This window comes from Syngnathus scovelli, chromosome 21, assembly GCF_024217435.2.
Source record: "Syngnathus scovelli strain Florida chromosome 21, RoL_Ssco_1.2, whole genome shotgun sequence".
Taxonomy (NCBI): Eukaryota; Metazoa; Chordata; class Actinopteri; order Syngnathiformes; family Syngnathidae; genus Syngnathus; species Syngnathus scovelli.
The window spans coordinates 5851886-5865176 of NC_090867.1; the positions used below are offsets into that span (position 1 = coordinate 5851886).

Consider the following 13291-nt stretch of genomic DNA (forward strand, 5'->3'; position numbering starts at 1 on the left):
TCATTTTTCCATCTTTAATATCTGCTTCCAAATGAAATATCCAATGACACGGACCCTCCACCACAAAACACACACAACCTGCCAGTTTTACATTCCAGTGAATCGCGTAAAACACAAACAACACAACATAAAGGCGGGTGATTATTTGACTTGTTCTACAGTAGGTTTAATCAAATATTGAAATTGTAAACATTGCAGATTAGCCGTTAATTCATATTGTGAATCGAGCTCTGTTGTGTTTTTGAACAGTTCAGTCCCACTAATTTACATGTCCAAATCAACATGTATTGTCCATTTCTTTTATCAAATAAATATTAAAATCAACCCAAGGGTGTTAATTGTGTAAAACAATAGACTAATAAGTGCTAATATGAAAAATGGAGACAAAACAATGAGTGTTATCTTCATGTGTTCATTTCAATCCAGCCAGTATTTCTATACATCTACATATATATTTATACTGAAGTCCCTATATACATAGCATGTATGTACAACAACTTATTTACAGTCTTTTTTTTTTTTTTGCGTGTGTCAAGTGAGAGATATATCTGGTCCCACGTTTGAAAGCTTCTCCTTGTCCACATGGGTGTCAAGTAAAAAGCTTTTGCAAGAAATAGATCTGTATCATAAATACTCTGCTGAAAATAAACGGGATGCTTTGCACATCTATGCCTTCACATGTGGTCATCGTCCATGTAGAAAAAAAGTGCATCCATCAACTGGGACAAAAATAGTAGGGCCCCCTCTTGGTGATGAGAGCATGTTTTCTCGTTCACCTCAATGACCTTCTCGATCAAGGGTTCTTCTCAAAGTGTGGTGCGCAAGCTCTCTCTAGCGGTAGACTATGGAAACACTGATTTAAATGGTCAATCTGTGTACGTTACAGCGTCTTAAACGTCTTTTTCGGATGTATTATGTGTTCTCCTGTCAATATAAAATACGATCTGATGTTTGATTGGAAATCATAAACTCTGCAAATGTACAGTATAGACAATAAATAGTTTTCACTAAATTAATTTTAACCACCAAGATGTTTTTTTGTTTTGTTTGTTATTCGGCTAAGTATCTACAACGTGCATGTCGGTTGATAATACGCACGCGCACACACATGCAGTGCACACTCAGGCTTGATGTCCATGCCGAGAGGGGAATAGTTGTCGATATTCCTTGCAGAAGATTGGCGCGCTTGTGTGTTCCTTGTCTGGCGTTCAAGTCAACAAATAAGGCAAATAGAAACCAAAAGGAGGGGGGGGGGGCAATCCAAATGGATGAATACATTAGGGGAGAAGGAGAAAGGAGGGGAGAGGCTGCGGCGTCATAGGACCGTACTCTCCGAATCCTCCCCCCCCTCCGACTCGGTTGTTCTGAGGCGGCTCGAGTCCAGCAGCGCTACCGAGTGCCTGAGGTGGGTGATGTGAGCCAGGTCCAGAAGGCTGTCCAGCTCCATGTTAATGACGGGAATATCTAGGTTGCAGAAGGAATCTGCAGGAGCAAGAGGAAAACATTTACTCATCATTCAGAGAGCCTTGGGATGCTGAGAAGATTCCAGGTGGGGGTTGGGGCCATGCTGGGCGAGGAGTATGCGAGTCCAAATCAGGCATGGGGAAGGAAAATAATATCACAAGATGACCAGAGAATGTTTTATAATGTTTCTACCGTGTCCCCTCATCCGTTATGTAAATATTTGATTCTATATTTTCAAGACTGAAGAAATGACACTTGGCTACGAACGTCATAAAGTAGTCCAAGTACAGCTTGTACAACAATGTACATTTACTACTCCGTCAAAATAACTCAGATAGCCTAAACTGTCCAATTTGGGTCAAAGTGTCAACATTGTTTTCCAGGATTGACTTAAAAACTGATGGGCATGGAGTTTAACAGCGCTTCATGAGTTGCCTTTGGAATGCTCTTCAGTATTTCCGTGAAAACATCACAGAGCAGGAGGATGTAACTTTCTGTTATACAAGATGTACACCGACTACCTCGTAGCAAAGCCCAGTCCAACATGAAATAATATTCTGTGTATGCACACATGGAGGAGTGGAGAGAGGGAGGGAGGGAGGGAGGGAGGGAGGGAGAGGGTGGCAAAAGGTGGGAGTGACGCTCAAAGCTGGCAGCAGGAATTAGAGGGACCAAGCTGCGTTTAGCTTAGTTTCATTTTGTGCACCCATCGTGCCCGCATGAGCCATGCAAAATGGGCGCAATGAGACGTTGGCTCTGACTTATGGTGGGGGGCGTGGGGGTGGGGGTTCGCCATGTGGCCAAGATGCAAGTTGGAGGGATGGTGGGGGTTAAATGAAGTCCTGCTTACCCTAAAAGTCCCTCAAACAAAACGACGGCTCAAACGGCTGCAAATAATCAACAACAATTTCACATCAGAACAGTTCAACCTGTTGAGTGGTCATCGAACACAAATACCGACTCACAAAAATGAGAGTTTGACCCTTTGAGTTTTGATAATCTCGTAGTGGACTTAAATCTTATTGAAGAAAATGACAGCTCGTACCTGTGGACATGCTTTCTCCAGGAGACAAACCATCCAGCAGGCCCGACGAGTGCTCCAGTGGCTGGGGGCTGGTGCCGGGTGTGGAGGGCGGCTGAGGCGGAGGCAAGCTGGGCCTCTGCCGGGGCGGCTTGGGCGTGGGCCGGACTTTGGTGAGCGTCCCGGCCAGCGAAGGCGGCGAGGACAGAGACGGCGTGCCGGCCATCTGGACGTGTCCCAGGGAGCCGATAGTGGCGTAACCCTGCGGGTAACCGAAGCCGTATGGCGAAGGGGTGCTAGGGGGGGTGGGCGACAGGCTGACAGGAGACGGCTGGCCCGTGGACTGCTCCGACACAGCCCCCGTCTGGCTGTAGGGGACTTTAGGCGGGATTGGAGCAAGCTTCTTTGCTAGGGGATGAGATAAAAAAAAAAAAAAAAAAAACATCCAAACTTTGATGTTAACTAGAGGCACATGTGATGACATCATCTTACCTCTCCGTAGTGTGTGTGGGCTGTGCTCAGACTGGCAGCCAGAAGAAAGTGTCCCCTGGAATCCCTTCTGCCCAATGACTGGAGACAGTTCTTTGTTCTTCAGGGTGCTGAAATGAAACAAAAAGCACCTCTTTAGATTCCAAGATGACCTCACCCATTATACTTGCACCCTGCATTATTGTAATTACAAAAAGATCTCACACCTCAACTTACAGGATAACCATAATGAGGGTTGAAGGGCAAAAAAGGCTCGACAGAAGTTTCCAGCAAATGAAGATGACTGCAGTGTTTCAAATTGGGGGCGGAGCCATGCAAATGAGCCTTTGACATTCACATGATACGACGTCACAACCATGCTTTCCGATTTTTCCACGTGTAGTGGTGGAGTCTCACACATGCTGATGTGACTCATCACCACCCACTTGTCATAATCAAAAAGTTCAAGCTTTTATTTTGGACCCAGGCCCAAAGGTAAGGTAGAAAGTAATTGGTTAAATATTTCTGAAATGATACAAGATCACTCTGCGGACTCCTGTTTCCTGCCCACACGTAATCCCCCTTTCATCACAGAAGGCTTTGACTCTTCCTTGTTGCCTAGCAACTGCCTCCTCCGCATTTCCTGGCAACCAGCACGTAGCAGCGATGACTTGCATTAAAGATGCATTGGATAACGGCAAAAAAAAGAAAAAAAAAATGCTGCTGCTATCCCATCACCCACCTCTTACCTGTGTGGGGGGGTAAAAAAATAAGGATGTTCTTGCATTTACCTAGCGGCCTTGCGTCCTCGTTCTCGGCTACAGGTGGCCCAAGGAGGGGGGGCGGATAAGGGCGTGCCAGGGGGTTTGGGGGAGCCCAGGAATAAATCGTGGCGAGTAAGAACGAGCGGGGGTTTGATGTAGAGGGAGGAGCCGTTTGTGTCGGCAGGGGGCGCATGCAGGGGCTCGGCTTGGGAGGCCTGCTTGTGCAAGGGCGGGGAGCTTTGGGCTCGTGGGTTGGAGTTGATGTCAAGGGGCTGCGGGGACGGGCACAGGGAGTGGAGGAACGGGGGCGGGCTGTAGCCCGAGCGGCGGGGGACGGGCGACGGGCCCGTGGGCACGCATTCGGGACTGCGGGAGAGCGGGCGCATACCGGGGGGTGCTCGGGCGGAAAAGTGTTGGGGAGGGAGCGAGAAAGGTGAGGAAGACGGGTAAGGGGGGGGCGGCCTCTCCTCCTCGGGGGAGGGGTGAGCGTTACAGGCGTCCGAAGCGTCATCCGAGCTGGAATGAAAAAGAAATCTTTTACGGCGAGCGGGGAAGCTGTTGGAGAGGAGAAATGGGTAGGAAACATCACCCGATGGTGAGGAAGAAAAAAGAAGCGTCACCTCATCCACTGCAGAGCCTTGCGACAATGGAAGGTGAAGCTGTGAAACATGCGGGGGCTGACGGCCAAAAGACAACATGAGAGCGCCGCACGTGCAGCCGTGGCCCCTTTCACGCCGACGCAATTGGCACATCACAGGAGTACAGTTGCATCGCCGAGAGTTGCGCTTCTTTTGACGTTATCACGGTGCCGAGGAACTATGTTGATGTTAGAGGAGAATATTGCAGCCTCCCCACGCATGGTTGCAATTTGTTACTAATTCATTCATCTCTTAGCAGAGTTTTGGAATTTATTCGCCAATTTTGACGAAAACAAAAACAAAATCCTATTACCGCAAACCTTGTACCATCTTGTGAATTCTTACAATAGCTGCGTAAACGCTCCACCGTAACGCCTCCGATGCGCAAATATGCTCGGAAAGCAGCGTGAAAGGGGCTAAAAAAAAAACAAAAAACATATTCAAGCATGTCTGGGGTCAAAGGTTAAAGAATTGAAGGAAGATCTTTGGAGGGGCACTAGTATGCAGTCAGCTGCGGGGCGCAGGTTCGGGGGCTGAAACAGGGGGAGGTGGCCTCGGGGGTGGCACAACAGCCTTACCTGGCTCGCTCGTTGTTAGTGGGAGGAGGGGTGGGGGAGGGCGACCCCGAGGGGGTTCCGGGCGGCTCGGGGGTGAGCGCGTCCGTGGGCGGGGTGGGCGCCCGCACGCTGGGGGGCGTGGATGTGGTTTTACGCGAGGACGACGAGCCCCTGCGGGACACCCAAGAGGTGTCCATCACCCTGACTCCCATGCTGTAGTGGGACACAGACGCACAGCCAATCACTGCAAAGGAGGGCTTGAGCTTGGGGGGAGGGGCTCGTTCGCGGGATCAACTTCCGACGTAAGAACACGGATACCCTTGCGTCTTCTCGTCGAATGAATCCAAACATCACAATGATGCAACTTGGATACACAACTTGGATAACAAGTCCACCCAACACCGACACAACACACAAAGAATCCGTAACGAGAGGGGTGAAAGGGTGATTACGCTACCTCTGGATCTTCCTGATGCTGCATGGTTCAAATTGAGAGAAAGAAGTAGAATGAGGACACAAAGAAAGGTCAATCTGTGAAACTTGTGTTGGGGCTCAACAAAGTTGTCCTTAAAACAAATTCAATCCAAAACTGGTTGGGATCCATTCTTCAAAATAATACTAAGAAAAAGTATTCAAGAGGGCCAAATAAGTTGAACAATTTGAATGGATACAAAATTAATTATTCGTATCACGCTCAGATACTTTCACGTCAAATCCTTTACAGCTAAGACTGCCGCTGGCTACGGATCAGAGCCGGGTCCGGGTTAATTAGCCGAGCTGCGCCGAGACGCCCCGGTGGGACGGATAAGAGCTTTAAAAGAATGGTAGGAGGATCACAAAAAGGGAGAGAGACATAATCCTTTGTCACTTTTGACTTCAAGTCCCTTTCAGAACCACTAGCTATGTTAGCCAATTTGAGAGTATTTTTTTTTGAAAACCAACAGTCCTACCCATCTTTCTTGTAGAACTCCAGCATCATGTTGTCAGTGGCCACGCTGAGGGGTCTGCGGCTCTGCTCGTTCTGCCGCCGCTCCATCTGCTCCATGTCGGGAGACGGCATGGAGCTGTAGTTGGCGTTGTGGTTGCTGTGCACCGGACTGCCGTAGTTGCCCGTCACGTTGAACTCGATTTCTGGTTATAAGAAAAAAAATGGAGATGGGAGCGTTGAAGATGATATTTGAGCAGGTGTGAACGCCTCACCTCCGGGGAAGAACCAGTCGGCGTGCTGGATGATGGGCTCGATGATGCCGACGATTTGCAGGGACACTGTGGTCATCATCTCTGTGATGTTGCTGCAGAGGACACAAGGTGAACGACTCACACGATGTCTTGGACCAAGCTACCAAAACAGATTCCGTCTAAAATTGACATTGTCATTTTTTTTAAGCCCAAGTATCTGCACTTGCCACCCTCTGCAGAGGAAACATTAGCAAAGCTGTTAGAGAACTTGATAGATTGATAGCCGAGACATTTCGAAAGATGCCAGGGAGGGCGACTTCTTCTCAAACTGCTGCGTCACCATCGTAAACAGACTCCAGCTCGGAAACAGTCGTCCGGAGATTTTTATCAGCACATTCGAAAGGACGATAACAAGTCTGAAGGTGGTGCTACTGTCTTGAGATGTCACCGTGGGATTTGTAATTGTTCAAAAGGACAAATATGGACGGTCATTTTTAAATGAGGTATAAAAATAAATATTCAATTAAATATTTTTTGGTAAATGTAACCTGGTCCTACCCGTCGCTGTGCGTCCACAGCAGGTTGGGCCCCAGCACGATGGCGATGTTCCCGGGAGTCATCTTGTTCACGTCCTGGTATTCCGTCAATTTGGACAGGAACTTAATCAAATATCTGCAAACATGCGGCAGGAAGTAAAAGCAAGGTCGTCACGCACATTTGCATAACCTACTTCTCATTTCTTCATTTCCCGGCGGAGCCAGAAGAAGAAAAACACGAGATTACTGAGCTGTACAAGTTTCCCGACAACCAAGTGGAGCCGCGTGTGATAAACTTCCATAAAAGCCTCCCAGAGCTAAACACAACTCCCCATTTGAGAAGACCCTTGAGGACGCAAAAGTGGGCCAGTGGGCCGGCCGTGTGTGCTCGTGCGAGCATCAGGCGGCTCGCTATGGTGAGCGACGCTGTCTGACATCTCCTCTGAGAAGAAGCGCTAAAAATAAACTCCATTTGTAAGATGCGACAGATACACCCACGCGTGCAGTTTGCACGTCTCATCGTTTTCATCACGGGCCTCCAGCAAATACCCAAAAGGAGCCAACAACTTGAAGCCTTTTTTTCAGTCTCACCTGAAGTTGTTGTTGCTGGCTGGCGGTAGTTTGTCACAAGCGCCGCGGAGAGCCTGCAACCTTTTGTCCTGGTCTGGAATACTGTAGGAAGCAGGACAAAGTTAAAAAAAAAAAATCACACAATTCCACCCTGTAGATGTAAAGGCTCCTTACTTTGAGGCCTGAATCCAGTCGTTGTAAAGCTCAAAGGTCATCAGGGGCTCGGGGAGCTCACGCAGGTAAGATTTCAAAGCGCCTACAGGACAAAGATTGAATTTACGGCAACGACATTCAAGGCATGAGAATGCACACATGGCAACACACGAGCTCACCAGCGATGGCGTGCGGGTCAGCCGAGTACTCCTGAACGTCCAGCACGCCGCAGTCCAAAGACGCCTTGAGCTTCTTCAGCTTGGAGGCGGACGGAGCCACTCGGAACAAACCCTGAAATCACACCACTTTTGAGCATCATGTCAAATGATTTTGTGTGTGCGTGCATGACATCATCTCAGCTAGCGCACATGTGTGTGTCTGACCTCCTCTTCCATGCCGCACTCCAGCAGCATGGTGACACAGGCCTCGATGGGGAAAGCAATATCTCTCCCGCTGAGCTCTAAGTGCTCTTCCAGCGGCTTCCCGTAGCAAGGCTTCTCCGCCCACGACTCTGACAAAACACACACGCACACATTAGATGCACACTCAGCCATAATACAGTGTTCCCCACTATACTGCTGATTTTTCTATTTTTAAAAGCAGTGTGTGTTGTTTACCCTGATGAGCTTTAATCTGAGGCAGAATGTTCTGCAGCAGCTCCAGTGACTTCCTGTGGTACTCGGCCTGGACTTCAATCAGCTGCAGGACACACAGCACGCGTCAGTGTGGGCATGTGCGTCGGTGTGCGTTACGTTTTTTTGTTTACATACGGTCTGGAAATAGCTTGCATAGTCGAGTTCTTTGGCCATGGAGCTGTACATGTCGGCGGACAGCTGGTCCTGGTGACGGCGAGCAAAAACAAATGAATATCGGGTCCGTTGGAGAAGTTAATTGCGTCAAGGTGAAGCCCTGACCCGACAGATCTCCATGCGGTTGGCGGCCTCCTCCATCTCCTCCCTCAGGTGCTCGGCCTTGCCGCCGCTGGGCTGCAGGTTGCTGGACAGGCCCGACGACTTGCCGGACTGATAGTACCTGTGGTTTCAACGTGAAGGATGGAAATCATACTGATCTCAGGTTTGTTTCTCACACACATCTACAATGGCGCAAGACTAACCGCGTGCGAGCGGAGTCCATATCCAGGACCAGTTTGGTTAAATGTTTCCTTTGTTTCTGGATGTTTGGGATTTCCACCTGAGGGAGGCAAGGAGAGTTGACTTTTGTTGTCAGCTGCGACACACACACAGTCAATCATGAGCGCTGCTCTCATGCGGATTCTTTTACAAGCATGCAGGTGTCACATTGAGGTAGAGCGGCAAACGCAAGGTCACAAGCATTTCATTACTCCCCCTCCCCCTCCTGCCAATTCTCAAGCGTGGCTATAGTACCTCAGCGAGGTCATATAGCGGGTCCATGACGTCTCTCTCGATGGTGCCTTCGAACAGGACGAGCTCCTGGGACAGTTTGTCCTGCGTCTCGCCGCACAGCTTCAGCATCTTCCTACGGCAGCAGAAGCGACGACGGACATTTAGGACTGGGAGTATGCCAAGCACTCATAGCTCCGCCACCACCGATTCCGTGTGCTCACCCAAGCATAGACTCGTCCCCGAGCAATGCCGCCCCCTCCACCATACATTGTGCTAGCGTCGCGAGAGGAAGTTTCTTCTACATGAAAACACAAAAAAGATCACAATGATGACCGGCTTCACATGAGACTTGTTTTACTGCCGCTTCTCCTCTTCCTTCTTTCCTGCAGTGCCACCTACTGGACTGGAGTCCAGCACATTTAATCTCAGTCAATGAGGTCAATAAACAAGTGTGTCTTGTCTTCTCACCGACGGCGACCTGACCGACTTCTTGTCCACCTCCACGTTCTGCTGACCCTGCAGACACGCCGCCAACTTCTTGTGGGTGCTGTGCGACACCTGCTTGACCAGCTCCAGACGCTTCTCCGCCTGACATACAACAAAGAAGAAACTTACAATAAATCCATCAAATTATTTTCATTCATTTGAGATGAGCGCAGGTGTCCATTAGGACATACCTGCAGGAGGTCTTCGCTTAACACTTCGGTCTTCTCAGCCCTGCGAGGGAAGAAAGAAAAGAAGCCTCATTGTGAGTCAGGCTCAACTTGGACGAATAGGGTTGCCATAGCAACTGGGAAACACACAGATATTACATGCATGTCACAATGCCATTCGCTGCATTTTTTATGAATATTGTAGGAGGCAAATGATTCATTGCTCGTTTCAGTGTTTACGCAAAGACTCGTGGGAAGCGCCCCCCCCCCACACACACACACACACACACTTACAACTTCAGAAAAGTCCTCAATGAAAAACCATGTTCTTCAAACCTTTTCCGCTCGTAATACAAAATCTGTCAACAACAAAGCAGTATTCTCGCTGACGTCCGTCTGTCAAAAAGACGATCAATAAAGTCATCACCCCACTTGGGTTGGTCCTTCCTCACTTCCTGTTTGACATAATATTAAAATAAAAAACACAAACTCACAGAAGTGCAGCTCGAGCCCTGCTCATCCGTAGCTTTCGTTTCCACATGCCCTCACCAGTAGGTGGGACAGCAAGTGCTTTCAGGCCCGTCGAGGCATCAAGTGAGGAGGAGGAGGAGGAGGAGGAGGAAGCATAGGGAAGAAAGAATGAAACCTGACTATCTGGTCCTTTCACTTTACCTCATCAGCTATCAATCAATCTGCCACCCAATGGACATATTTTTGTGTGTACATATGCTAGCCTGTGTTAGCATGCATGTGTGTTAGCGTGCGTCTACTTTGTCCACCTCCTCACAGACACACTGTCACAGCCTCAATGTCAGGATTAGCAGTGATGTGACTAATAGGTCTTTCAATCTGAGCCCATTGTTAACCAGCCAGTGGTCTCCATGGCAACCGCAGAGCGGGAGGAAATACTTTCTGGGATGATGTCACCGACAGGCAGGCAGAATAGCAGTAGCAGTAGCAAATGCAATATTAAGACTTTTAAAAATTGATTTGGGGGAAAAACTAGTGGATCCCCTTTGCCCCCCTGCACTGGTGCTGTACTGGTATTGCATGACAAAGATAGGGGTCACGTGATAATCAAACCCGGCCCGGAGCTGGAGCTGGCCCAGAAAGAGGAGCTCATGAAAATGCTGCTCACGACCCAACGTTGCCCCCCTCCCTCCATCCCCAAGGCCTCACTTTTCCAAACTCTCAACACATAGACAAAGCGGGCTGCGCTCCAAATTCCACTGCCGCACCCCGACCCACTTTGGTGGCAAGACCGTTTTTAAACATGGCGTCCAATCTCAGTTACCATCTTCCATTTCATTGTGTAGCTCACCTGCAACCCTAACGGATAAACGGAAAGTTTCAACTCCCCATCGTGGAGCTGGTGAGTAAGTGCTGAGGTTCTGATTCTGACACAGAACCTGCTGCAGCAGCTCCAACTTAAAACTTTAATGTTTCTCTCAACGACAGCATCAATAATTCAGCCGGGCTAAAAATAACAACAACACTTCCACGCCTCTACTCAATACAGGAAGTAGGCAGCGTATAAAAATGTGCGGCTTTTAAATCTGGACTTTAACCCTCAAGGTTAAAAAAGAAAAAATAATCACACTTTCTGACATTAATTAATAAGTGACAGTCAAAACGGTGTATCTGATGAAAGGCTTGTTTGTTGTGGTTAATGATATTGTAACGTGCTTGATTTACAAAATGTGGCTGCGGTTGCGGCAGGCGTGTGCAATATGTACTCTCCTGTCAAGGCATCATAAAAAAAAAAAAAAAAAAAAACGGGTGACGATTGACAAGTAGCTCAAGGTTGACATGTACTTAACTATGGAGGCAGGCGTAAAAAAAAAAGCAAACATACCAATTCCTTCCCCTACAAACAGCAAAAATATAATATATAATATAAATAATTTTTCGAATATTTTTGGAAAAATAAATGCTCATAAATTTTTGACAACGGATCCTGATGTTCACCTCCTTTTACCCCATCAAGCAGGTGTGTTGCAAGCACAAAGTATTACTGAGCAACATTTTCAAGGACGCTCTCTCTCTCTCTCTCTCTCGCTCTCTCTCGCTCTCTCTCTCCTTTTGTGTCAAGGCAGCTCAGCATGTTTGGTGAAGTAAAGAGAGAGGAGGATTCTGTGCGTTTTTCAAAGCACCAACTGCCCTCAGGCTCCCTCTCAGTTCCTCTGGGTCCGCGTGGACTCGTTACGGCGAGTTCCCAATAAAGCAGCGGGCGCCATTTAAAGCAGGGAGATATTTACGGCACTCCCCGCAAGGCCTCTCCTCCTCGTTACGACCCACATTCCTCGTTCCTCGATGTTATCAGGAAAACGTGTAGATTTTGGGAGGGGGGGGATCTTGCTTGCCTGAAACTTATGAAAGATTGAACAATTGAGAATATGTCACGATAGAATCGAATTTAGTGTAGCTAATTAATACAAGTACAAATTGCTAGCGGTAAGAGCAAAATGGCTACTTTGCAAATACATCCAAGTTGCTCCCAGACAGATGCACTCATCAGTCCTGAGAAGGAACGAGGCGGACGGTGGGAAAGTCCACTGAGCTCTGACTCATCTGAGCCTGACTCACACGAGACGGCATTCTGGGACTTGACTTTTTACAGATCCGTATCGTGTAAATGAATGATTACAGTACATACACGTAAACATTGCTCGTGAGCAAAAGTCAAGCATTTTTCTTGGAATAAAATTTGCGGCGACGAACGTAAATCGTTATATTAATATAGCTAAGTGGTCCAGGAGACACCTTTGCAATCTGACACATTTGGAGCCGACGAGCTACGGATGTTGCCCACGCGTCATGTGATGAATGCCCTTGGGTCGACTTTCATCAGTCGACCATCTCAGTATAAGATCACACATGGACATAGGGAATCACAGAGATAGCCGTTGCCATGGTCACAAGAGGCCACAACCGTTGCCATGGAAACGCCTAATCGAGGTCACGCATTGCAAGGCGCCCGTATGTGACTCGACAAAGGCTGCCCTGATTGTTGCAACAGCTCTAAATAAAAGATGCAGCTGCTTTTCGACATTCCTCAACAAAACATTTCGGAGGCGGTCCTCATCAAGGGTCTCCGAGCATGTGATGTCATTTCCTGTCACGTCTGTGCTCTCAAGAGCGCGCCGACAGTACAGCTGGCTGGCTAACGTCACCTCGAGACAACCGGGCCCCGGTCGCCACGGCAACAAAGGCATGTTCCACCGCAGCTGCATCAGACACACAGTCGACACGCTCGAGTTTTAAGGCTCGCGTTGGAAGGTCACAGGTCACCAGAGTGCAGATGTTTCTCAACAACACTACAGGAGAGCACGCATAGGTACACATAAAGTAGTCACGACTTGAACGGAGTAATGGAATGTTTGTCATGAAGCTAGCATGCTATGTCAATTTGGGAAAGTTAACAGAAAATCAAAATAACAGAACAGCCTAAATGGATTCTGTTTAGGTCGCAATGTGAAGAATAGCACCCAAAAAAAATTAAGCCATGAAAGAAAAAAGTCATTTCAAGTCGCGTCTTCACTCACAGGAACCGGCAGCTGCTAATGACTTTAAAATGCCACACAATTTCTCCATTTTTATAGCCTGCAGGCTTCAATTGGTTCATCAAAATAGTCATTTATACTCTTACTCCATGCCTCATTAGGTGTACTATGCGCACAAAATAATTGCCAAGACGTCCAAATCCACAAATAAGTATTTTGTGTACACGTTGTACAAATTCCTCATGTCATACTTTCCGTCTCCATCTTTCCCTTGATGGCGTCGTTGCCATGGAAATAGTGAATGAAGCAAGAAGAAGACATGTCATCCTCCGGCACTCATCCTCCCCTCTTTGGCTTTACACTTTGTCGCTCAGTCACACAGTTTAGGCAGGATTAACGCTGCACGCTTGCTGTTTTGGAG

General features: G+C 48.0%; 1 protein-coding gene across 9 annotated transcripts in view; it reads right to left on the reverse strand.

Moving 5' to 3' along the window:
* LOC125991548 (rho GTPase-activating protein 44) overlaps positions 1 to 13291 on the reverse strand; it is a 15544-nt gene continuing 2253 nt past the window's right edge. The window contains exons 1-23 of one of the 9 annotated variants that reach the window (XM_049759552.2): positions 9862 to 10466; positions 9392 to 9431; positions 9183 to 9302; positions 8936 to 9012; positions 8736 to 8847; positions 8465 to 8541; positions 8265 to 8382; positions 8121 to 8189; positions 7968 to 8049; positions 7734 to 7861; positions 7530 to 7641; positions 7372 to 7453; positions 7219 to 7299; positions 6650 to 6763; positions 6113 to 6204; positions 5863 to 6043; positions 5370 to 5387; positions 4934 to 5125; positions 4338 to 4394; positions 3745 to 4233; positions 2978 to 3084; positions 2510 to 2893; positions 1 to 1482 (exon numbers count right to left, since the gene is read on the reverse strand). In XM_049759552.2, coding sequence (XP_049615509.1) covers positions 1316 to 1482; positions 2510 to 2893; positions 2978 to 3084; positions 3745 to 4233; positions 4338 to 4394; positions 4934 to 5125; positions 5370 to 5387; positions 5863 to 6043; positions 6113 to 6204; positions 6650 to 6763; positions 7219 to 7299; positions 7372 to 7453; positions 7530 to 7641; positions 7734 to 7861; positions 7968 to 8049; positions 8121 to 8189; positions 8265 to 8382; positions 8465 to 8541; positions 8736 to 8847; positions 8936 to 9012; positions 9183 to 9302; positions 9392 to 9431; positions 9862 to 9908 — 2946 coding nt within the window. In that variant the 5' untranslated portion in view covers positions 9909 to 10466 and the 3' untranslated portion in view covers positions 1 to 1315. Of the gene's footprint in view, positions 1483 to 2314; positions 2352 to 2509; positions 3085 to 3744; positions 4234 to 4337; positions 4395 to 4933; positions 5126 to 5369; positions 5388 to 5862; positions 6044 to 6112; positions 6205 to 6649; positions 6764 to 7218; positions 7300 to 7371; positions 7454 to 7529; positions 7642 to 7733; positions 7862 to 7967; positions 8050 to 8120; positions 8190 to 8264; positions 8383 to 8464; positions 8542 to 8735; positions 8848 to 8935; positions 9013 to 9182; positions 9303 to 9391; positions 9432 to 9861; positions 10467 to 13291 lie in introns of those variants that run through there. The other 8 variants (XM_049759555.2, XM_049759551.2, XM_049759553.2 and 5 more) reach the window with 8 other exon arrangements.